The sequence below is a fragment of the Thunnus albacares genome, chromosome 8 (genome assembly GCF_914725855.1).
Source record: "Thunnus albacares chromosome 8, fThuAlb1.1, whole genome shotgun sequence".
NCBI classification, from domain to species: Eukaryota; Metazoa; Chordata; class Actinopteri; order Scombriformes; family Scombridae; genus Thunnus; species Thunnus albacares.
The window spans coordinates 11,941,255-11,966,046 of NC_058113.1; the positions used below are offsets into that span (position 1 = coordinate 11,941,255).

The 24,792-nt window shown below is 40.1% G+C and overlaps 1 protein-coding gene across 5 annotated transcripts in view; it reads right to left on the reverse strand.

The window, feature by feature from the left end:
• Window positions 1-1,278: 1,278 nt before the first annotated feature.
• Window positions 1,279-24,792, reverse strand: part of grb10b (growth factor receptor-bound protein 10b) — a 70,080-nt gene continuing 46,566 nt past the window's right edge. For 3 of the 5 annotated variants that reach the window (XM_044359678.1, XM_044359676.1, XM_044359677.1), the window contains exons 6-17: window positions 15,712-15,868; window positions 10,825-10,940; window positions 10,246-10,320; window positions 8,389-8,526; window positions 7,996-8,106; window positions 7,496-7,594; window positions 7,136-7,213; window positions 6,848-6,964; window positions 6,282-6,348; window positions 6,039-6,126; window positions 5,792-5,885; window positions 1,279-5,492 (exon numbers count right to left, since the gene is read on the reverse strand). In XM_044359678.1, the coding sequence (XP_044215613.1) occupies window positions 5,346-5,492; window positions 5,792-5,885; window positions 6,039-6,126; window positions 6,282-6,348; window positions 6,848-6,964; window positions 7,136-7,213; window positions 7,496-7,594; window positions 7,996-8,106; window positions 8,389-8,526; window positions 10,246-10,320; window positions 10,825-10,940; window positions 15,712-15,868 (1,287 nt within the window). In that variant the 3' untranslated portion in view covers window positions 1,279-5,345. Of the gene's footprint in view, window positions 5,493-5,791; window positions 5,886-6,038; window positions 6,127-6,281; window positions 6,349-6,847; window positions 6,965-7,135; window positions 7,214-7,495; window positions 7,595-7,995; window positions 8,107-8,388; window positions 8,527-10,245; window positions 10,321-10,824; window positions 10,941-15,711; window positions 15,869-17,473; window positions 17,999-24,792 lie in introns of those variants that run through there. The other 2 variants (XM_044359680.1, XM_044359679.1) reach the window with 2 other exon arrangements.

The window sequence follows — 24,792 nt, forward strand, 5'->3', positions numbered from 1 at the left end:
ATCAATGTATTAATGTTTTATTCTAATTACAATAAACAGAATATATCAGTCCCTTATTTGTACAAAAATACCTGAAAAGGTTACAATTAAGATTTATAAGCCATTCAACTATTTACAGATTGAAGCAAAGCACATTATGAATACAGGAACTCTCTCTCACAAAAAGAGATAAGTTACTGTTTTCTTTTTTGCATTCCCTGAAATACATAATAGTTTATATTTTTATATATAGATATATTTTTACTTTACTCATTTGTACAGCCACGGTATCTTGCATTGTGACAATGTTATGAAAATGCACAAGAGTCAACATGATAATCGATCAATCCATCTTTGCAACTCACTTTCAACTCCAAAAGTAAACTGAAACTGCAACACGATAACTGAAAATAAGAGCGTTCATTCTCAATCATCTTTCGCCGGAATCATTTAGAGTGCCATTTTCTGCTATTAAATTGTATTCATCAAGTACTTCTTAACTTGCAAAGGGTTTCATACTCAAGGCGTGCTTGAACAGCAGGGAGTGTGAATGGTAGCACTGACTTTGTCATTCACATGTTAGGTCTGGTCTGTGCAGAGAGGGAGGAGTCAGCAGAGGCACCATCTGTGGTTACAAGTTACCTGGCTACCAAAACTGACACTGTGCTCCACTCCACTGAACCAATTTTAGTTACATGCTTGAATGTAACATGACACCATAATTCAGATTGGATTATAATTTCTTCTAATTAACTAGAATTGTGGGAAGGAAATTGCAGGTGTTTTATAATTTGGTTAGCTGTTGTTGCTCTAGGTGAGTGTGGTTGAATAGGTAACATCGTTGGTGATGGTGCTTTAAATCAGCTTAGGTAGCCAGGCAAGTTTTTTAGGCTTTTTTTTTCTTTTAAACAAACAGCTTAAACAATAGCACTGACAACATGGTTTATGTAACTGCACTCTTTAAATAATACTGAATCTACTTAATTTTGCTGCAATAATAGTTTTCAAGTAATCACAACTAGCAGATTGTTGAACATAATGGAGAAAAGTCTGTTGTTACAACTCCCAGCTTAATGAAACCAAAATATTCTTGTATCCATCATCATCCAGTACATGAAAGTCCCAGAGCTCTGATGAACCAGTAGTTTTTAACATGCTCCAAGTCAACCCTGAGCAACCCGGTTACATTCATTTCTGTTAAGTGTAAAAATGTGGATATCCAAACCCACCAATTTATTTTTCATGTGTTCATTAATTGAATATACCCTCTGTCTTTTGCATTTATACAATTCAACTCGCTGCCTAGGAACACCCTGTGCATGTGACAGTTGTTTTTTTTTTGCAAATATGAACTCCACCTTACAGGGCTGCCTGATCTGTCCCTCACTTGTTCACCTCTGCTACCATTCACTTCAGTCATCAAAAAATCTAATAGGGGGAGTTTAAGGATGAGTGCAGAGGGGTTGACTCAGTCTCAGGGGACTTTTAGATTAGTACTTAGAAACAGCTAGTATCAACAATTCAGTGACGTCTCAATAGCTTAAGATGACTTCCAGCAACTACTAGAAGATGCATTTCTGTATTGTTACTCTCCAGATTCCTCCAAACATCCACATATCAAATGTCAGTGACAGAATCCCTAAAAAGTAAACTCAAGATCCACATTCATGCAAATGATAAAACCTACCTATTAAATAAAATGTCTTCAATCTGTTGATTGTTGCTCTGGTGTGGTTTGAATTAAATGGAATATGACATCCCTTTTTGCAGTTTTAAGGGTAGAAAGTATATAGAGGAGCCTACTGTGCCTGAATGTGTGTGTGTGTGTGTGTGTGTGTGTGTGTGTGTGTGTGTGTGTGTGTGTTTGGGGTGGGCATCAATCTAAGCACCTACAGATTTTCACTTAATAGATTTAACTTGACTGTAAAGTTTTGTCCTACATCTAAATTTCTACAATTCTTTCTTCACAGCAAGGCATTGAAACAGTGAATTATGAGAATGTTGAGGCTCATTTGACCAAGTTTCCCAAAACATTGTGGCTTGAATTCATTTTTTAATTTATGAATATGTTGTCACCACAAGAAAGTGATGATTTAAGAAACTGGAGGCTTCTTAAAAATGGTTGGAATTCTTGAAAAGGATGTTTTTAAAGATCTGGGAAAATAAGAACGTAATTAATAAGGGTAAAAGAAAAAAACTTAAAAAAGTTAATGCTTTGGGAAACTCAGGTATTTTTTTGTTTCTGATTTCACAACATCCCACCTGTCATCTATTGGAATGACAACCTTAACACTACAGATGCCAGTGTGCTTTAAAACATCACTTCATAAGTGTTGATGATGACGAAAATAGTTTTTGAATAATCAAACCTAAAAAAAAGGAAAACAAAATACATCAATAGATGCTATGTCATTAAAATAATAATAATAATAAATCACACTGGTCAATCATTTCATGGTAATGACAAAAGAAAACAGTACAGAACAGCGCTGAGAAAAAGAAATCTAAAATTTTCAAGTAATCAGTCACATCCAGATAAATAAATACATTTTGCTGAAACAATACTTTAAAAAATGATTCATCATTGCATCTTAGATAAATAATGGTGACCATGCACAGTGTGTCGATATAGCGTGGCTATTCTGTGTCTCATTTGATCAATATACCTTAAGACAACCTGCAGGTAAATAAAAGATGGCTGTTGATGCTGCATTATTACAGGTAAGTACAAATAGTTCTCTAATTATCCGCTGGATAGTGGCCTAAACAGAGCTACTATCAAAGCTTGGACTAAATCAAACTTTCAAACATGAGTTTTTAGAAATCATCAGGCATAGTCATGGTGGGACTATGTCAGAGAGGATTATTCTGAACCATAATCACTCTCGATGGACTTGAGTGAAGTGACAAAGGCTGAATTTAAATATCGACAGAATTCCAACCAATTTAGATACGTCTTCAGAGACTTTGAGATGGCGAGGATTTGCCCTTCATCATGCGTAATCCATTTTGTTCCATTCTGCCAGACATGATCAATCAGTGCAAAATAACATGTTTCTATCTATGACAAAAAGAAATTTGATCCAGGTTATCTAGAGGCACTGTGAAATCTTCCTCCGTTATATTGTATAGTTAATTACAGGAAGTCATTAGTAGACTTGGCCAAAACACAAATGGAAACCCATTAAAATGCCTTTTTTGGGTTCGACTTGACCTGGCTGGTGCTAGGAAAACTAATGATTTTCACTGAAAGTGTACTGTTTAGGATAAAAGGTAGGCATAGCCAGTGCCCTAAAACTAACTCAGTGAGAGTTTGTTGCCCCTTGCTCTCTGACTGGTGATCTCATAATTGTCACTTGAAAACACATCTTGTACCAGATATCAGGTCAGTAAACTCAAATGAACGGACATGGGTTAAAAAAGGGTCCTGTAATATTTTTGAAGTCAGAGTCCTAACACTTCCAGTATTGTGTTTCTACCACACCGATGAGAGGGTATTTTCACTTTATCCAACGATAAGCTAAAGAAAGTGTAATGAGCCAGGCAGAGAGGACAAAGAGAAGGAGAGGCTGGGATAATTTATCACTGCAAAAAGTGAACTAGCATTTGTGTACTTGCAGATAACGATTAGTTGACAGTCTAGTGTCCAGTGGTGCAGGTGCGCAGTAGATGTACTATTTGCTCAGTACTTCCAAGTAGAAAAGGCCACATTATCTGGAATGTAATCTATGCATTACATACATTACATTCCAGATAATGTCTACTATTAATGTGGAGTTAGAGCACACTAATTCATATTCCTAACCGCATTTATGTTTAAGGGCACAGGACTATATCTAATACTCTTACAGCACTTTACTGACTTGGGGAACATACAGCATGTGAGAAGAGGCTCTGCTGTACATCTGGTCTGAACTAGTTTTGTTTGACAAAGAAAAATAGAGTGTGATTTGCTGACAGTTACTTGGGTAAAAGTCATGAAGGAAATGCTAGTGGTTATCCTTCCCTGTGCTGTTGTGGGGACAATCAGACAAAAGAATGATTCTGTCATTCATCCAGCTTTATCTAATGCAACTGATAGCCTTATACCTTTGTCTGCAGTATAAGAAAGTGGATGAACCTACAGCATATGGCTGCATTTCCAAATAGTTACCTGGTTTCACTTTTCAACATTACAATCACCAAAACTGTCTACCTGGTTACATAATTCATTTAGCTTTATTACTCATTTCACCCTGAATGTCACCATGGTATGATAAATGCATTATGTGGAAGTTGCAATTGGAAATACTTTAGGAAACTGGAGCGTGCAATAGAATTAACAAATACAGGATGACCTTTTTGTAGCTTATGTGGATAATGAAGAGTTACACATATCCAGGATGCAGAAGGTGGACTTTAAACACATTTATAAAGAGAATATTGAAATAATAACTGCAATGAATGTGTCAAAAAGAAAAAGAAACCCTGTGCGGTCAGAGATGAGCATGAGATTTTCTGTGAGAATGGACAACACAGATTCTGTGTTGTCCACTAATAAAAAAATACTTTGTTTCAACAATTCCAGATTTTTCCTTAGCCGTTTTCTCCAGGCTATTTTGTCCCGACAAACTTCTGATTTCTCCAAAAGCTCAAAAGGATTCAGAGGCCACACTCTTTCTGACGCCTCCATATTTCATCAATGTTGAATTTTGACATGTCCTTACGTGCCTATGACACTAGAGGGCGGTGGCACCTTCTTCTCACAGTTAAGTAATGCAACAGCGGGGGAAGTCATGCACCCTCAAAGGCCACTCCCAGTTTGATGAGTGCAAAACTAAGAGACAATCAACTCTCCATCTACAGTATATTCGTTGAGGATGAGTGATGAAAAGTTTGAATGAGACTACTGTTTGTTCTCAGAGAGCAGAGTGGTCCACGTGAAAGCTAGAATTGTTCTGCTGATTGTCCAGTTGAAGGGAAATACAGTCTACACTAAGAGAAAACCTTGAGGGTCACAGGGTCCAAGCTTATTGATGACTACGGGTAGCAAGATTGTGGAAGATTTTGCGACAGCATTGACACAAACGGCAGTGTTCATTTCCTTTATCTTCTCTCTTCTTGACACAGTAACTTCTCAAGCAAGTTGTGTATCCGACTCCTTGACTTCCATGCAAACCAAAAGGAATCCAACAGGTCATCAGTCTCCGGCGGACTCTCGACAATATAAAACGACAACAACGAAACATCAGTCAATTCACCAGCTTCTTATAAAGATAAAAACAAAAAGAACCAACCAACAGAAAGATTCTTTTTGTTATGTTTGTTTTAGGCAGAGTCAAGGGAGGTCAAGTGATAGGGATCATGGGTCAGATGATCCGTAGGTGTCATAAGGCCACGACGGTGCATGGGTGTCTGAGTTTACAAGGCAGCACTCCTCTGTTGAGCTGGTAGAACTCGACCAGCTGAATCAGGTCGGTGAATTTGGTGGCGCCGTCATCAAGGCTGAAGAAGACTTGGCCGTCCTCTTCACACTGCCAGCGTAAAATGGTCCAGGCATGAGGGTGCAGGGACACAGCACATGGGAAGAGAAAAGAGAGGACAGGGTGAAAAAAGGAGGACATCAGACTCTGTTTATAAAGCCCCTAACAATGGTTTGACATGTCTTGGCTTGGCCTGTTTTTTTAAGAATATGCAACATGAATGCTGTGTGTGATGAATGTTAATAGCATTCATGTATTTGCTCATGTAATGTGTAATTTCAACATTCAATGTCCACACTATCTAATTAAAAAAAAAAAAAAAACATTTAAGAAAATTCATAAATGCATACCGGTAGAATCTGGAAATGTTTGATTTTCTGGTGATGGCACAATGTGAGCACAAACGCCTTGGGGTTACTCTGACTGACTCTCAGCAGAAACAACCTATGCAGAAAAAGAAAGAATACTGTGAGGGAAACATTCAGCTGACTTTACTTTGATGGATGCAGTGAGAACTTTACATTTCATAATTTATTCATGGAGGAAAACCATATATATGAAATTTGTATGGAAATTCTATGGAATCTGTAGACTTACCCATCTACTTGTCCCTGCTGGTGGATAATACGATGGGATTCTTCTCTGGTTATCCTGCCATGGAACCACAGCTGAGCTATGTGGATGACTGCAGAGAAAATAAAAGATATAATACATTTAAAACAAGAAATAGGAAAAAAATGGACAACTCAGGCCCTGAGGATTAAGAAATTAAGAAAAAGAAGTGATTAAGAAAAAGAAGGATGGACTACTTTGTTGATCCCTAAATGTGTTTGCATTTACCTGAACTTAATGAGGAGTGATGTAGTGGACTGTGGGAGCCTAATATGTTCATTCGTTGACTCCTCTTCTGAGAGAGATGCCACATACAGACAAAACAACAGGGATTAGTTCATGTTCCACTGTACACATGACAGTTCAGATTCGTGTTATTCTATTACAGTGTCTCTTATATCTCTACATTTTTTAACAGTGAAGAAAAATCTCATACAAAGTACCTAACAAAAAAGCAGATCACAGCTTAAATAAGTGTAAAGTTGATCTTAGCTTCCTCTACATTGTGTAAACATAATCGACCACTGACTTAAATTCTGTTGACAGAGCCAGTCCACAGCCATTAGATTAAATTTGGCATTTCATATTTTGACAGCTGCCCTACAGCCATCGCAGCTTTATGAATATACAAACCACTTTTGTAAGCTGAAAGTAACTGTCACTGAAAAATCAACACTTACTAACAGAGCAGTGTATGAGTATTTGAGGAAAATAAATAGTGCCATCTGTAGAATTCATAATAAGGTTTTGAGGTCTGCTCCTGGCACGGTTGACGGGGATAACATGAAACTCACCCTCCATGCATGCCCCTCCTCCATGGCGGCGCTCTGAGCCTCCACAGGGTTGTCAATCACCCTGCCTATCCTCCCTGAGAAGTCCATCGCCACAAGGGAGTTCTCTGATACACTACGCTGGGGGGAGACAGAAATACATGACAGTCAAAATACACAAACGTCAGGCTGCAGACACACACAACACATATATGAAAGTTTTTAAGTAATGGTATTAAGTTTAAATATTTGGTTCAACGATTTCAGTGTTTTGAAGCTGTAACTCGGTCTTTGATGAAGAAGAAAACTTACCACAGGTGCTGAGAAGTGTGAGAGCAAGGTTTTTCTTTGTTGAGGAATCTTATAATTCTGGTACAATACAATCCCATACTGTGAAGAAAAGGGAACACAGTGGTCAACCAACACCATCACATTCTGGGTGAGTGTATTGTAAATAGTTAAAGGTTTGCTGGTGGATTTGTTTAGTCAACTAGTGTAAAGTAAAACTGAGAAGAAATGGCTCACTGATATATTTTTGATCCTGACCTTGTTTGCTGTACTTTCTGACAAAGTTTGGAACATTTATTACAATGTGGTCTGCAATCTGCTGATAATTATAGAAAACACACAACAAAACAATGGGTCGAATGTTTTAGGCTGTCATGGTGGTACCTTAAAGAGTCGGAAGGCAGTCATCCAACACGTCCTGCCCTGTTCGTCCTCAGCACACAGAATCCTCAACTCCTTCAACTCCCCTCGGCCTTTATTGGGCTGCAGATTAACATCAGAATCAGGACAGAGCTCATAAATGACTGATTGCAGTATATGATATCACATTACAGTATTATCATCATCATAACCACCATTATTATAAACACAAGTGAGGGTTTTAACTAAGCTGAGAAGGATGGTGAGCAAAAAATGTATCAACTGTGCTTCATAGAAAAAATAGATGGAAATATAAGGTGACTCAGCTCTTATTTAGATATATTATTAAACCATCTAGAAATACAGCCATCAGCAATAAACCCGAGCCTCAGCACCACATTAAACATATGCATGGCAACGATCTTCTCATGAGACAGGGAGCTAAATGAAATGTCAATCATTGCTCTGCTCATAATATTTCATTAGAAATCAGCTTCATCTCACTGCTGTCATCCGCAACTCACCTTAATACAGAACTCGTAGTCTGTGGGTGCACTGTGCTGCTTTTTGCCTGTGATGACAGTGAAGATGTTGCTGTCTTCTAGGTCTGCTAGTAACTGTAGATGTCTGGGCTCCTGGAGACAGAAATAATGAATAAGTCAGAACATCACAGAGAGAAACAGCCTGGAGGTATACAGACACAGAGAGAGACCTTTGAAGGTATTCTTTGAAGAATTTAATTATGTTTAATCTGACATATTTACTGAGTTATTGCTAGAATATATTAATATAGTGTATTCAGTGAAAAATAATGACTGTAATTACAAAGTAAATAATAATAATTGCATGTTGAAAAAACTCAATGAACCATATTCTTCCCTATCCTATATCCCTTGAAGATGGAAAGTTGCTGTTACCTTTGAAGTTCCTTTTGTAGAACAGTAGAGTCCTGAGCGCCGCAGGAACATGTAAACTTTCTTCCATGACTTTCTTCCCACCTCCTTCACGTACAGATACCCCTGGATTTCTGGACAACTACTGGTCGCTAGAAAATTCTAAAAGGAGGAGAAAGAGAAAGGTGGAGCAGGAGGATTAGCATACAGAAGTTTGGATTTATTCACTCTTTGATGTCCTCTAACAGATACATTCGGCACCAAGGACCCTGTGCCTCTGGAGGGGAACTCATCACATCTGAAGCATGGAAGCTCTCTGTCACTGCCACAGATACTGATGACTGCAGCGACACTATCTGTAGAGGCATTGCAACAGACAGGAGGCGATTGCTTTTTGTCAAAGAACACAGTTTCATTTGGGCTTCTTGCAACAGAGCAAGACTGACAGCTGATAGTTGAGATGGGCTACGGCTTGAATTTTTACACACCACAGTTGCCACCATGATAAGGATGTGCTACTGTCTGGAAAATCAAAGGGTGTGGAGTACTGAATGGAGCTGAAAAGGGCTGACAGGGTCCTGACATTGCCATGTGTGTGCACACATACACTCATATGGACTTTTTTCTATTTTAAAAACCAAAAAAGAAAGAATATATGTAAACAGAAACTGTCATGTTATGCAATGTGCCTCCCAAGACAAATACTTTATACATTGAATCAACATACAGTACACTCCTATTGGGAACCCTTAAAGCTTAAATTGTCTTGTGGGTGTCTGAAGTATTTGGAGTTTGCGGTTTCCATGTTTCACAAAAATATCACACCATGAAGTGGCAGGTTAAGTTATTAGAGCTGATTTGGAATCTGTGGCTTGCGGCAGGGAGGTAAACTGTTCCAGAGGACTCTTCAATATTTAAAGCACATGTTTGCCAGTGTTTTGGAAACTTCCCACAATGGGCCTCATGCATGAGCATTTTCCAGCATTTGCGGTGCTGCACATTCACACGCAACATTCATTTAAGAAGCTTTCTTTTTGAGGCACTACACCTTGCCGCTTTGTGTTGACATATGGCTCTGGCATAATGGCGAATATTGCAAACACCTGGTTGAGCTCGGCTCGGAAACTGTCTGCTTTGGACGGCACTCTAATTGAGTGGAAAGATCTTTTGTTTAGAATAAGTCAAACACTGAGGATTCCAGACACAACTGCGGCCCACCCCATCCCCGTTCATTTATTGACTCCTCTACGTAGAGCATAACGGAGCATAAGGTCTATATGATCAGCAGGGGAGTTAAAAGCTTTCCGTGAGTGGCAAGGATGAAGGGATGGATTCCACTTGTGGTTCTGTCTCTGACAGCTCCATTACATGATACAGGAGAGAGTCAGACTGCATGTAAACCCTAAATCCATTAAGGCCAAAGCTCTTCAAAATCCCAAGAATGTTTTTGTTTGGTCTCCTCCCAGACTTTTTTTTCTTCATATCTTTTGTGAAATCAGTATACGGCCCGTGAGTGGTCTCAAAGTAGCATGACACACGTGCGTGAATTTATACTGTGCAAACATACGGTAGGTAGGTGAGGAACTGTATGTTCTATTTCTGACTGCCTAATTCTATCCATCACATATGTCAGGCCTGTGGTGCGTGTGCCGAGACAGTCATGTGTCAACAGGGGATCAACAGTAGTTATTACTGCAGTCTCTGACGAGACACACTGTCTAAGGGTCAGAGGTGAGGTATGTCAGCTTGATTGTACAGTATGTAGCGGGTGCTGACTCTGAGGTAAACTAAGCTGTGTGCGTGTCAGGAAGAGGAGAGAGAATGAGAGACAGACACAGAGAAACTTGTCTTTATGTGTGTGTGTGTGTGTGCTGCGTGTACCTGCAGGAGCTGAGATGGTGGAATCATACGATTGGTTTCCTGGCACCATGCAACCATGTGCTCTGGGAAAAATGTCTAGTGGAAGAAAAAGGTGGGGAGAGAGAGAGAGAGGCAGACAGACAGAAAATATCAGCCACTGTGACATTAATTATAGGGTAGGAATTCATGACAGAAAAAGAAACGTCACGCAAATCTCATTAGTACTGTCAGCTGTCATAATATTTCACAATAACACAAAATGAAGAGAGGCACTTTGTCAGGGAGCATGCCTTTCATTTCATCTCTGGATCATCTCTGGCCACTCTTTAGAGCATAAAAACTTTACTGCACCAGTAAACGCCCTACATATAACTGTCTTTTCATTTGACCTCTCTAAACACAAGTTTCTTTATATTTTTATTTCAAATAATCTAAAAACTAAAGATGCAAACACCAAAAAATGCCTATACAAAATCCAAGGAGCTGTTGCCCCAGGTGTTTTTTTGTTTTTTTTAAGCGGCTATAGGTATAACATATTTCAACAAAAGGATGTCAGGTGTGACATGGCATGTTAAGAAATGTCTAAGAAAAAGCAATTACCAGGGGGTTTCTGAAGAATTCATATTTGGCATAGTTCTTTCTGAAGAGGAATCTACTGTCGCTGTTCATAGAAGCCTGGACCTGAACCACCAACTCATGGTCTTCTAGACAGCGCTCTGAGGTGAGACAGGCAGAGAGAGAGAGACAAGAACAATGATTATTTATTATTTAAACCATCTCAGAATTTGTTTACAACTACATACAAGCAAATGCTAATGATGATGATGATGTGTCAAAAGAGTGAAAAGTAATATGTGATTGTTGTATTCCTGTCTGACCAAACGGAGAGGAAGAGAAACATAAACTGAACAAAATAGTCTTTAAGATTACAACATTCCCCTGAGTATGTTACACAAGCACCATGGAAATTACTGATAAACTGTGAAGACATTGTAATTAGAGGAAAAGATCTATTATCAAGCTTGTAGGACAGAAACAGAAAGTCTAAAAGAAACAGTAAAATGAAAATGAAAGAAAAAGCACACTCATACCATCTCAACAAGACATTCGGTCTATTTTTGTGCGGTAAAAATGTTATTTTCTTAAAAAAACAAGTCAGTAGGGTGAGATTTTCTCACCCATTTCCAATGCAAATCAGGCTGATTAAAGACTTGATACTGGTACCTTGTCCTGTCTTGTTTCAGTTCTTTTTTGTTATCCAGGGTAGGTTCTGTTAGCACTATTTCTCTTTTGCAGTAACTTCCTGCTCTCAAGTACAGTTACATACATTCACATATGGAAGCTACTTCTTTTAAAGATGCATATATGACTGTTGTGACCACACACTTAATGCCATCATAAATCATTTTAGGCAATATTAAATTCAACAAGGAAAAAAAAATGATGAATGCGACATAATGAAAGTGCTGCTTTAAAAATTTTCCTGGGATTCATTTGACCAGTGGCCTGCAAAGATCTAAAAAATGCAGACTGGTTTCAATGGTTTGTGCTCATCAAACAAGCTGTGACTGATGATCTGACCCAGGCCTTTCTTTTTCAATGAGAATAAAAGAGCCTGTGATTCAGCTAAAAGTGTGTCCTTCTGTGGATGTGGTCAGAGGTCCTGGTGATTTATTTTCTCTGTAATGCTGACACCGGACATGACTCAGTCAATTCCAACGGCGTTAGAAGTTCTCCCTGTAGTGTCTTTAATAAAAGACATCCTTTCCCCAGAAGGTTCAATTAAAATTCTGTACCTTGACTCACTTTAGCTGTGCCAGTATATGGTTTGATAATTATTTTTATGTGAAAATGAAAAAGAGAACTTCTTTCTGACTGCACAGCTCCATCTCACGTCTTTATCTCATTTCATGTGTTCCCTCGTTCTCCCTCTTTATCCCCCTGTGACAATCTCCTTAACACCGTCACGAATCTTCTCTTTCTTTCCGTTTCATCCTGTTGCCTATCTGATGAGTCATTCATGTTCGTGACTGTGACTCACCCTGGCAACACTACCTCACTGTCCCGTCGCTGTTAACCTTTTCAGGCTGACGAGTAGAGGTCAGCGTTACTTATCTCAAAAGGGCCATTTCATCCCATTCAGTAGTGCACTGGGAGTGGGCAGCTATGTACGGGAACAGGCCTCTCTATTCAAACAAACTATTGTTCGGGCCTCTCTGAAACTTCTATTCTCGTCTATCACCCAACCACATGTGCACACATTAAGTGTCTGGGCACATACATGTGCGGTGCAGATACAGTCTGCACACACACACACACACACACACACACACACACATAAGCATGTACACACACAAGAAGGAATCTCACATACTGCTCTCATACAAAAAAAATGCATTAAAATAGTACTGACTGGAGCAAACCATACATGTAGACAATATTCATATATCAACATATATTTACCTCTAATATACTGTGGACAAAATACATCTAATCAGCAAACATAGCCTAAATGGATTTGAGTCATTCAAACTATATTTCAAATGACTAACTTCATCTACGACACATATATTTCTGGTTTTCTTGTGGGTTATTCAAAATGTACGGAAGACTAGAAAGACTAGACTAGAAATGTTGATATATCTTGAAGTAATTTCAACTATAGTAATAGAAACATTAGGCAAGTAACAGCGCTCCAAACCAGCCTAGTCATTTGTTAAAATATGTAAGTGAATACATTTGTGAGGCATACACAAAGCATTCAATACACAGAGGGTTAACAAATACCACTAATTGTCATGCAAACCCAATATTAACCACCATTTTAACAGCTTGTAATTTTGTCTCCCACATGTATATCCATGGACACAATCCTCATGTGTACATCTCCACAAACAAGCACGCACACACACGTGCACACACACACACACACACCACACACACACACAATGAGTCAGAAGGTATACTGGTTCTGCAGTAGCAAAGGCATAACCCTTTAATTTTAACAATCAGCAGCACACTGCAGCTTTATCACACCTCATTTACTCAAACTCCTAAACATAAAATACAATAAGTGGTCATTCCAGACCTGAAAAGAATACGGTTGCAGTACAGGTGCACCGGAACAGAAGGGCTATAATACAATAGAGCTACTCCGAGCCAACAATGATGTCACTTACAACAAACCAACCTAACTGTATTTGGCAGCATTGTGTTGGCTGCACTGGTGAGAAATGTAATCAGATCATGATGGATGGTGAAATATTAGGTTAGACTTTTGGGACCTGTATTTTGAATAATGCAATATTTTTTCTAAAGGTTTCCTCATATGACAGGGTAACAGTCTATATATAGATGCAACACTAAAATCTTGGCAAAACAAAAAGTGTATCCAAACAAGGATGTCAGCTGAAACGGCAAAAATGAAATCTTTTTACATATGTTTTTTGTCACCATGCCTCGCTCCGTGTTTCACTACCTGGCAGACTGCTCTTCATATAAAACTACACCCCCTTCTCTCCCACATCTGTTAAACTGTGCAGACATGAGCACAGAGCACTGGCTCAACTTGTCTTCCATAAGTGCTTTATAATCGCCCTCTCCTCTGGGGGATGCTGGGTTTTCTGACATTAAGCTAGCCACGGCTTTCCAAACTTACTGTTATACTGCCAAGCCTAACACAGAATCATCCTGACAGAAAGGCAAAGCTCCTCATACAGCAACAAGTTTGACACACCTTGATTAATCAATATTGTGCATATTACAAAATCTATAAAGAATCTGCTGTATGAAAAAATGCTACCTCTGTAACTGCTATCGACTGACCAACTAAAATGTAACACTTAGATCTGTTATATCAAACTAAATGTTCTACATTGAATACTATTCCTCATCTCTGAGACAGCTTCATTTTGACCTTTTTAATGTCTAGTACAATTTAGAGATCTCCGTCTGGTGCAGTCTATTTTCAGGAGAGTGGTGTTGGGAGGTATTGCCGCTCCTGACCTGAAGAACGTCTAACATGAAAGATAGCCTTTTAAACTCTACATCAATCATCTCCATCACCTCTTTGCCATGTCATTTATAGAAATGGATCGATAACATTACACCCTCTCTGATACTGAGAAGAGCACAAGGCGGTAAAGGTTTTGTTACAGTGTTCATCACTTACGTCTCCTAATCCATAACCTTCAATTATCACGTCTCTTCCTTTAGCTTCTCATTCTGTGCCCTTCATGTAATTCCCTCTTAATGGTTGACAGGAGGAAAGAAAACATAATATCATCTTCGCTATTCTTAACAAGTAGCTCAGGACCCTGAATAATGGGGTCAAATATCTCATGCAACTGTCCTGGATCTTTTTCCATACCCAGGATGATTCTATTTATCTGGAGCTTCAAAAACACTTAAATCGACCTGCCAGAATTTTTAAAAATCAGTGAAGGATGCCAAATACCATATGTGATACTTTTTCTTTCTTTTCCATCCATCATCCTCTGTATAAACCAAAAAACTTCTATCAGAAACAACATTCAATCTACTTAAAACTCAAAAGCTGTAAGCTTCAGGCTGCAAAATGTATCAATAGCTGTGTGTTTAATTTTATGAATTGAGGACAAATATAGTTTCTGCTTGTTCTACAAGAGTCCCAAGAGTATTGACACGCTTTAATAAGAGTCTCTGGGAAAGGCTGCCTCCACTTAAATCTGTTATCTGTTATAAATCTGTCTGCTGGAATCTTCATCAGCCCTGTTCAGCACAGTCTCCTTTTACTGAGTCATCAGTTAGCAGTTACAAAGTGAAATTCAATCTCAACACACCTGTAGTTAGCATCAGCTTTTATGGTGACAAGGTTTAAGATTATTACCTCATACCTTCCACCATTACAATCAGTCATCTAGAAGCAACAGCTCCATCTCTAATACCAACACCGTACATACAGCTCAGATATCTTGCAAGTGCTTTTGTTTCTTTTTTCTTCATCTCCAATTGTGTCTCCTCTACTGAGTCAGAGAACCACTGGCCCGTCAGTGCGACAGCAACTCTGACTTTAAGCTCAGTGCATGTGCTAAATCTCTGTCTCAGTTTTTCACAAGATATCATTGTCCTGCCTCTTCAGCGTAACGCTGCACTTCTACAGCAACCTTTCACACTGTGAGGAACTTGATTAGATCACTGAAGATCATGTCTCTGTGCGTGCATATGCTGTATAGTATGCGCATGCTCTCATGCTTGAATACATGCCTGCGTGAGAATATGCGCCTGAACTGCCTGTCTGCCCAAGTATGCGGGCATGCATGCATACATGTGAATGCACCTGTGTATGTGACTGAATGTATTGCATGTCTCAGCCCACCCAAAAGTCCGTGGGTTTTTGTGTGGGCACGTGAGTGTACATGTAGGTCCGTTCGTGTGTGTAGGTGCGTTCATGTGTGCTCTTGTGTGTATGTGAACAGTGTTGGAGGCCTGCAGGGTTCTACCCCTTACCTAGACCTAGCAGCGGGTGGTGCTCAACAAGTGCCCAACTGTTGTCGTCCACACAATGGCTTTTATACACCAGGAGCTGGCAAAGGTCCCTGGCTGTCATGTCGGCTGGGATCTCCACCACTTTACCCATGCCGTCTTCACTGAAGATCTTCACAATCTGTGAGGAGGAAACAGATCAGGGTTCAGTTAAATAAAGATCATTTGAAGGTAGTTTGGTGAACTAAAGAATAGTATTTCAATAAAGAATATTGAAAAATGACAAAAAGGCATTTGAACACTTATAACTGTGTTCTCGATTGTGAAATTTAAAATAATATGAAGGTTTAAATATGGATTTCTATGATAATGCCAAAGGGAATATGAAGTTGTGATAAAGTCATGTAACACAAACAATTTTTGAAAAACACAGCCTAATGGGTGGGTGAAGCCAGCAATTTTCTTCAAACTCTAGCACAGTACGTATCATATAGCGCTCTATACACTATGGCATACACAGGCCTGTAATTATAGCACACAATAGAAAAGAACAGACATTCAAGACAATGTAGCAATTGTGGCGTTGGAAATCTCAAACAAGCATTTCTTAAAGCAACTTGTCACTATAATGTATAAGCAAATAAAGTGTAGTGTATAACACGCGCCTGCTCTTGTGAACACAAAGCAGGAATGTCTATGCCAAGTGAGCATATACTACAGCTTAAAGGGAAGTAAGCACAGTGTTTCCAAGTATAGCCTATCAAGACAATGTATGCAAGTATCCAAACATAAGATGTGACCATAGCATTCACTTCAAGTCCAGTTTCACAAACACAAGTTATTTTTTCCCATAACTTAATGTGTTGACATTGAGCCAATAATAAGACTATGAATATATTGAACTTCAGAATGAATTCAGTTTTTGATAAATAACTTATGATCGTTTTTGAATAGCACCTGTTTTCATTTGTTTCTATTTATAAAACTGACTCAAACGCGTACTCATGCACATACTGAGCTACCCAGGTAATATAGGTAATATAATAGATATTGTAAAGTGATAATGCAACAAACGCTGAACAGATTAACCTCATCTACATCCAGATACATCCAAATAGTTTAGTGTTCATTTTCCACACAGATAGGTAAGCTTTCACTTGTCATATTCACCCAAGAGACCGCCAACAACATCCAGGACATTTCACCTTCTGTCCTTATTCTGGTAAATAGTCTTAAATTTACTTCCACTAAGTGTCCACAGGTTGACTTTTCACAAGGAAACCATGCAGTCACACTCACTGGATACACATCTAATGACCCACAGAGAAAACTAGAGAAGCCTACTTAACCTGCAGAGGAATTGAGCCTTGTAAGCCTACAATCTAGCCTACTAAGCCTACACATGTAATAAATGCACGCTTCCCACATAACATATCACGACAAAGAAATCCTGTGCAAAGATGCAGCTCATAACATCACAGTTTGCACAAATCAGGCCTGAAGTGCTCTATCCATCCAAAATGGTCAAGAAAAAAAAAAGCAAGGAAGCCTCAATCATTCAAAGCTGCTGACATATTTTACTCTTTTTTTCATTGCTCCGCTCACATTTTGAAGAAGACAAATTGTCTTCAGCCTTCTAGGTATTTACACATTCCATTTCTCGCCTCTGGTTAAGCACAGCCGTACTTCAAAGAGAAACGGTCTGAAAATGTAAAAAGAGAAGGAGGCGAAGAGAGGCAGAGACACACAAGGAGAGATAACAGACACAGAAAGAGAGCGGTCTTACCTCCACGGCCCGCAATAGGCAGCAGTCCGGGGAACACGAAGGCATTTTTTGGAGTAAGCCTGGCTCCCCACACACATACACACACACACACACACACACACACACTCAAACACAGACACTAAGACAGAAAACCCAGCTGTTCTGTCGCCTTCTATCCTCCAGAAAGACTGATTCAAAATTGAACGCCAACAGTTGACAGTTGCAGTTGTGCTACCTGTCACATACCCTGGAGACTAGTCCTTCAGTCTATCTAGGCCACCGTGTCTATCTTTAAAAAAAAAAAAAAAAAAAAAAAAAAAAACTGTCTGTGTGACCTAAAGCCGGTGTCTACTGTACAGCTCACAGGACAGAAACACAGAGACAGTCAGCGATCGGGTGGCAGCAGGTACAGTACAGTGCTTCCAGTGCGGGTTGAGTCAGACAACTATCTTTCTTTCTCTCCCTCTCTCTCCTTCTCTCTCTCTCTCTCTCTCTCTCTCTCTCTCCCCCTCACAAAGGGTTACAGCCTCAGCCACGGGCTCCGAGGCACACTGAATCAAACCACACGTCTCACTAACCAATCATAAGGCTGGAGCAGGCTGATGTAATCATTCCCACACAGACCCAGGCGCACACACACACACACACGTACACACACACACACACACACACACTCAGAGGCATAAACACTCCAGTAGACACACAGTCATGCACATACACAGCCAACTTTGTCAGACCTCTTGCAAGCCCTCTTCTTCAGTTTCTTTTCAGAACTCCAAGCGAGAGGCTTCATTTGAGAAGGGTGTGGGACGGTGAAGACGAGGAGGAGGAAAAGGGAAAGAAAGAAAGTATGAAAGACAGAGTAAAAAAGTTTGTCTTTGTTGCTTTTTCTTGCTTCCAAAATGTTCCAAAGTTTTCAAGTGAGGGCTTGTTGGACTGTATGTTTTTTCTCTGCTTCTTTGCCTCTCTTTTCCTCTCCCTTCCTCCCTTCCTCCCTCCCTCCCTCCCTCCCTCCCTGTGGCTTAACTTTGAACTCCCCAGTCAGATCTCTCTGCCTCTCACAGCAGTAACAAGACTCATTACAGAGCAAATGAAATGAAACAAACCTGGAGCAGCACTTGAGCACTCCAACCTTCTTCTCCTCCCCTGGTGGCTACCTTCGTGCCAACATTCTTTCTCTCTAAAGAACAAAAAAACCTGGAGACTTTTGCACGCACACACGCACTCAAACGCACACAGGCTCACGCACACACTAACCCCCCCCACCCCTCCTTTTAACTCTGATATTTAATATGGCATCAGACGGACAAAAGCCTTGACACACCCCGTCTGGGAGAGGCGAGAACAGCTTTATGTTGTCCTTGACGCAAGTTCTGCTTCTTCTTTTTTCCCTACTTTATTCAGGGGAAGGGAGGGTGTGTGTGTGTTTGTACATGTGTGGGTGAGGTATAATTCAGGAATAAGCCCAGTTCCACAGAAGGAAGGAGGAAATAGTGGCAGTCAAAAAGATACAACTTAATTTACTATAGCGGGAAACTTTGAGGAGGGAGGGATGGAGGGAGAGGGGGAGTCTGGAGCTGGGGGAGGGGAGAGAGCGAGAGAGAGAGAGAGAAATGTGTGTATGTGTGTGAATGATTGTACATGCACACAGGCACGTATGTGTGTGTGGGGGGGTCGGAGAGGGGGGACAGGAGACAGACGTGAGAAGTGAAGGGAAAAAGAGTGGGAAGCAGAGGGAAGTGAGAGAGAGAGACGCTGTCTGATGACACACTACAGCAGAATGTGTAGTATGAATGCTTCCTACTGTTAACTACATATCTAGCCTGCACAGCTGTCTCTCCCACCCGCCCACCCCCTCACTGCCACTGCATTCACACAGCCCGAGACACACACCCTCGCCTACGTCACAGTTAGTCAGCCAGAGGGGAAAGCCCCAAGAAGGCTGCACACATCACATATGCTGCAATACAGGTTTATGTGCAGTGCTGGAATTTTTCAGTTGGTCAATTAGTCAATTGATTTCAATTGATCCAAAATCCAAAGGATTGTTAAGAAAATTTGGGAGAGATTATTTACCTATTCCCACTATTTGGATGTTTAGAAGACAAGAATGATAATCCCATGTCATGGTTTCTGTCGTACCCCTTTCAAACTGGAGCAAGCACTGGTGGAAAACTTCATGTTTGCCAATGACGAAAAGTCAACACACCTTGTAAGACCTGGTCTGGTTTCAGTATGACAGATTCAACATGGGTTTCTATTCATTATAATAACTACAGGATTACATAATCCAGAGATGAGGTAAGCACATTTTATGACATTTCAGAAGTTATAGGTAGTAGTATGTCAATAAAAAGATTAAGATTGACTCCAGGTGACAGGTGACAAAAGCACTCTCCCAGCACAGCAGAGAGCTTGGTTCAAAATCCAGCAGCTTCGGTACTTTTATCTTCACCAAACACCACTAACCACAACTGTTCCAGTGTGGCAGTGTTTGCATATGGGAAGCCAGTGAGGAATCATATTCTTGTACGTGCACAAAAGCAACTACTAACGGTTAGTCAGAGAACCAGTGAAGGGAGGGGTGGGATCTGGGTTAGTGTGAACCTCCAGTCATATTATTTTGCATATTTAGCTTCCAGTAAACCTCAATGAAGCCATGAGAAAGATCATAGTGCAGGAAAAAATACATAACTATGACTATTCCTCCTTGTCTGCCATGTTGAATCTCCAGTGCTTACACAACATCGCAAGAAAAACAGTTTTATTTGATACACAGCATTAAGTTAAACCCTGTTTAATTAGATGTTTTATCAGTGGCAAATATGGAGTTATAACTTTTGACCTGGGTCTTATGAGAACAGGAATAGTAAGATCTTTCCAGACAATTATATACATGCTAATTACATGTTCATTGTTCCCTGTAAGACTTTGGGGTTTGTGTGCAAAAGAGATGCATTTATGATCATCTATAGCAAAAAGAGGACACACAATGGGCATGTGAGTTTCTGTGGGGAGCAATTTCACTCCAAAGATAAGCAGACGCATGCCACTGAGATATGGAATATACAATATGCACATCATGCAAAAGACAGAAGATGCCAACACAAGGTGATAAGAAACTAATACGAGGTGGCTTGAGTGGTGGAGGGAGATATCAGGACTGACAGTGCTGTAGCAGCAGTAGGCACCATGAATCATCAGAAAAGTATCTCCTTGTCACATTATAAAGAGTACCTCTCCAACGTCTTTGACTGTCACTGGTAATTTTAAGAGTCAGATGATACCGATCAGCTGAGGTTATGCATGACTTCAAAGCTTGACTTGCACTAATACAGAGCTCCTCTCTTGTTTTCTGTCAGAGGCTGCCTTCACATACAAACAGATCTAAATGACGAAATGTGGGATAATTTGGGCATGGGCTGATCCTTAATTTGCTGTGGAAATCTTATCTTGCAATGTGGCAATACCATCACACTGCCTTGTGACTGGAAGGAATGAGAAAGCTGAACGAGATGACAGCGGCGTGACACATTTTGACTGACCTACTCTACTTCTTGGTGTTCTTCTTTTAAAGAAGAAGGCAGGCAAATGTGAGAATGAAAGAGAAACGCAAGAGGAAACAGAAAGGAGCAAAGAAAAAAGAAAGAGAAAGAGAAAGAAACAAAGAAAGAAAGAGAAAGAAAAAGAGAAAGCAAGAAAGCAAGAAAGAAAGAAAGAAAGAAAGAAAGAAAGAAAGAAAGAAAGAAAGAAAGAAAGAAAGAAATTACTCATTTATTATTCTACGGCTTTTAAGTGTGTTCTCATTTAGATGGAGGAGCAGAGCAGAGCAGGGCCTCTCAACCTCTCTGATGACTCAGGTCTGATAACTGCCCTGTGATGTAATCCCCTAGGGATAGATAGAGCTTCAAGCAACACACACACTCCATCAGACACCCAGGCACCCAGATGTGCTCACTTACATAGATGCATTGCACACAGTCACAAAGACACAGCTGCAGTGCACATATATGCATATTGTGAGGCATGCACATGACATGGGTGTCCACATGCACGCACACACACACACACACACATAATCCTCTCACAGACACACACAAAGACAGCTAGACTGAAACTAGGCATAAATAGACAAAGAAAAAGTAAACTGCACTGTATGAGAACTTGCTTTGTGCAAACTGAAGTATGTACACAAGCGTGTGTGTGCACGCCCAGCGGCTTGCATGCATCCATGTCTGTGCTCGGAGAATTGGCTGCTGTTCTATAAATAGTTCCACTGGTATTACGTACACATTACAAACCATTACATCAGATAGGAATTACTGTGGCAGATTACGATTCTAAAAGACTATTAGACATTAGGCATACAAGGCTGCACACACATTAGGATCTATTACATGGGGGCGATGTTGTGAAGCACTTGAAAAAGAATTGCACACTGGATAACAGCTGCACCAGTGAGAGGAATGTCAGCGTGAGTAAATCAGCAGAAGCATCATGAAAACAAAAATGCAAATCACAGTAGTAAACTTTTTCGACAGTGTCAGAATGCCGTCCATAACTTTGAACAGCTGCCTCCAGTGTCTTGCCACAACACATATTCACATGCAAATTCAACACTGACATCAGCTCCCATGTCAACCCTTCCTGGAACATTGAAGCAACTGGGAAATGGGAAAATTCTTTCCGATTAACACGCCCAGGGACTTTCTTGCCCTGAGTTGAGCCTTTAGGCAATTTTTGTATCCTTTGCAACTGGCCTACCCTAACCTTAACCACAACCTTTAAATGAACCTTAACCATATATTACCTCAACATCCGATTGGCTGAGCTTGCTGGTGACAGGATGCAGCCTTGCAAGAAGTTTTGCCTGACAGGCAATATTTGGAGGAAAAAAAGTGAATCTTGCTGTATTCTCATACATCCACTCATTATATAGTGGGTTAGAAATAAAATAATGATTCTAAAGAGATTGGGGAAACTTGCCTATGAAATGTATTTGGCATGATATTGGTTAATGATATCTTTTGATTTCAGTAGACATTAGATTATTGAAAATGAATTTTCAATGAAAATGAAATGAAATGAAAACCAGATTGTATGTTCATGCAAAGTAAAGGATATGGCACTGGCTTGGTCCAGGATACAAAACAGATATTGAGTTATTATTCCAAAAGAACCAAGTCATAAAAGATTGCAAGCTTTCAATGTAAACAGATCCAGTTGTGTTCAGAGTGAATAACTGACATAAACTTGATGTTTCTGGGATTCATTTTAGATAACTTTATGCTTTATTTCCTTTAACAATGACACACAATGTAGTGTTGCCAAGGCTTCACAGTAAAGTTCATTGCATAAAAGCACTTTTCCTGTATATGATAACTCACAAGATGTTGACTTTAAGCAGGCCATCAGTCACCCCCCGCAACTGTCAACATTTAGCTATATCTGCTCTGGCTTTCTCTGGTTGAAAAAAAAACAAACCCCAAAAAAACCCCATACATGTTGCCAGAAAAGAACTGTAGCCATTGATAAGCTGATTTGGCTCACACGACCCACCCCAGCTTCATATTCCCATTAACAAGTGGCCTCTGTAAAGGCCCTCTAACTGTAATGTGGTGCTGTGTGTGGTCCAGGCTGCCCGTGGAAGCTGACGTCCTGATGATGAGATGGAGACACAAAAACCTGAATGGGCCTCAGACAATTGGCCGTCCCCATTGAGCGCCTGTAGTCAGCAGGAGTGGGAGGCACTTGCCAAGAAAACTCTGCTGACTCATGAGGAAGGGACGGTGAACTGTCCCTTGTCATCCAATTACCGCGTCAAATTAAGACCCAAGACATAGAGGCCTATCTGGGCTCAGCGAAGCAAAAGAAGGCAGAAAGGGATTTAGTGGTCAGGGGGCAGAGAGAGGGAAAAGGGAGGGAGGAAAGGAGGGGGAGAAGAGAGAGGGAGGGATGGTATAGAAAGGGAGATGTACAGAGAGGGAAACGTAGGAGGAAAAGGCTCTCAGTGCTCAATACAAAGTCATGTACAGTGGCAGGTTGCCATCTCTGCAACTGTGCAGCCATGCATCAGACCACATACTGTATATCGGGTAGTTAGGTAGCCCACAGAGCCTGCTCTGTCTGTAAACAATGGAGTCTTAACACCCACTTAGGCTCAGAAAGTTGTAGGTTGAAAGATTCTGGAGCTGAGCCGGGGTCAAATTTAATTAGCAATGCCGGTCAGATGCCACACATTCAGGTCAGACATTTGGACAAGCCATAAATTATATTATGTATCTATCACAACAGGCAAATGTTAGGTATCTGAAGGTAGAGGCAAATTAATGCATCTATTTTCAGTTAAATAGTGGTTGGAGTGCAAACTGGCAGGAAAATAAGGGAAGAAGAAGAATATTTTGCATTCAACCACTAAACCAAATGAAGATAAAAAGAGAGCAGATGTGTGTATAACAAATGTCAAAGTGCAAAAAGAGTTTGCGCAACGAAATCTGTCTGAATTTTCAGAGAGTTTCATCCAAATGATTTAATAATTTATATTAGATTTAAATAATTTGAATTCTGCAACAGAGTTTTACCATTTGATTGAAAGGTGAAACATATCCTTGTTTGATTAAAACAGAGTTGCACATTCACAGTATCTGCAAACACACCCTTTAGATGCCATCTCGACAGGGTTATGATTATGCAAGAACCTTCTCTCCTCTGTTTACCCTGGCTACATGCTGAGAAACATCCTGCGAGGAGCCAAATATTTTACCAACAGGAGTAAAAGTGGGAGCGGAGGGCTGATTGCCAGAAAACCCTGGGTAGCAAATGTCCTTTCAGACCACTGCCGATTTGGAGCCATTGTCCAATTACAGCAGGAGGGCACAAGGAGGGGGCAGGGGAATTGGGAATGGGCAAACAAAGGATGACATCACTGGCATGATTTTGGCAGTACATGGTCCACTGGTTGTATGGCAAGCAGTGGTGGTGTTGCACTGTGGCCTCATACTGAATGTAAGACAAAGTTTAGATTTTTCTTTTTTTTTATAGATTTGTTTTTTTTAAATTAGCTAAAACTTTCAAACTACAGCTGGTATAAACTGCACAAAATCACTGTAACCAGCTGTAAAAGTTGTGTGATTAAAATTCAAGACTATAATAAAGATATTGAACAAAAGAACAATACCAAAAGTAAATGGAAGAAAAGAAAAGAGACATTACAGCAGAAAGGGAAATCATCTAGAGGTCCCTGTGTCCCTTTAGTAAAATGATGAACACTAGCATCACAGGCAGCTGCAGTACAAACAACCATTTCCCATTCAAAGAAATTACAGTACTGTATGTGCCAC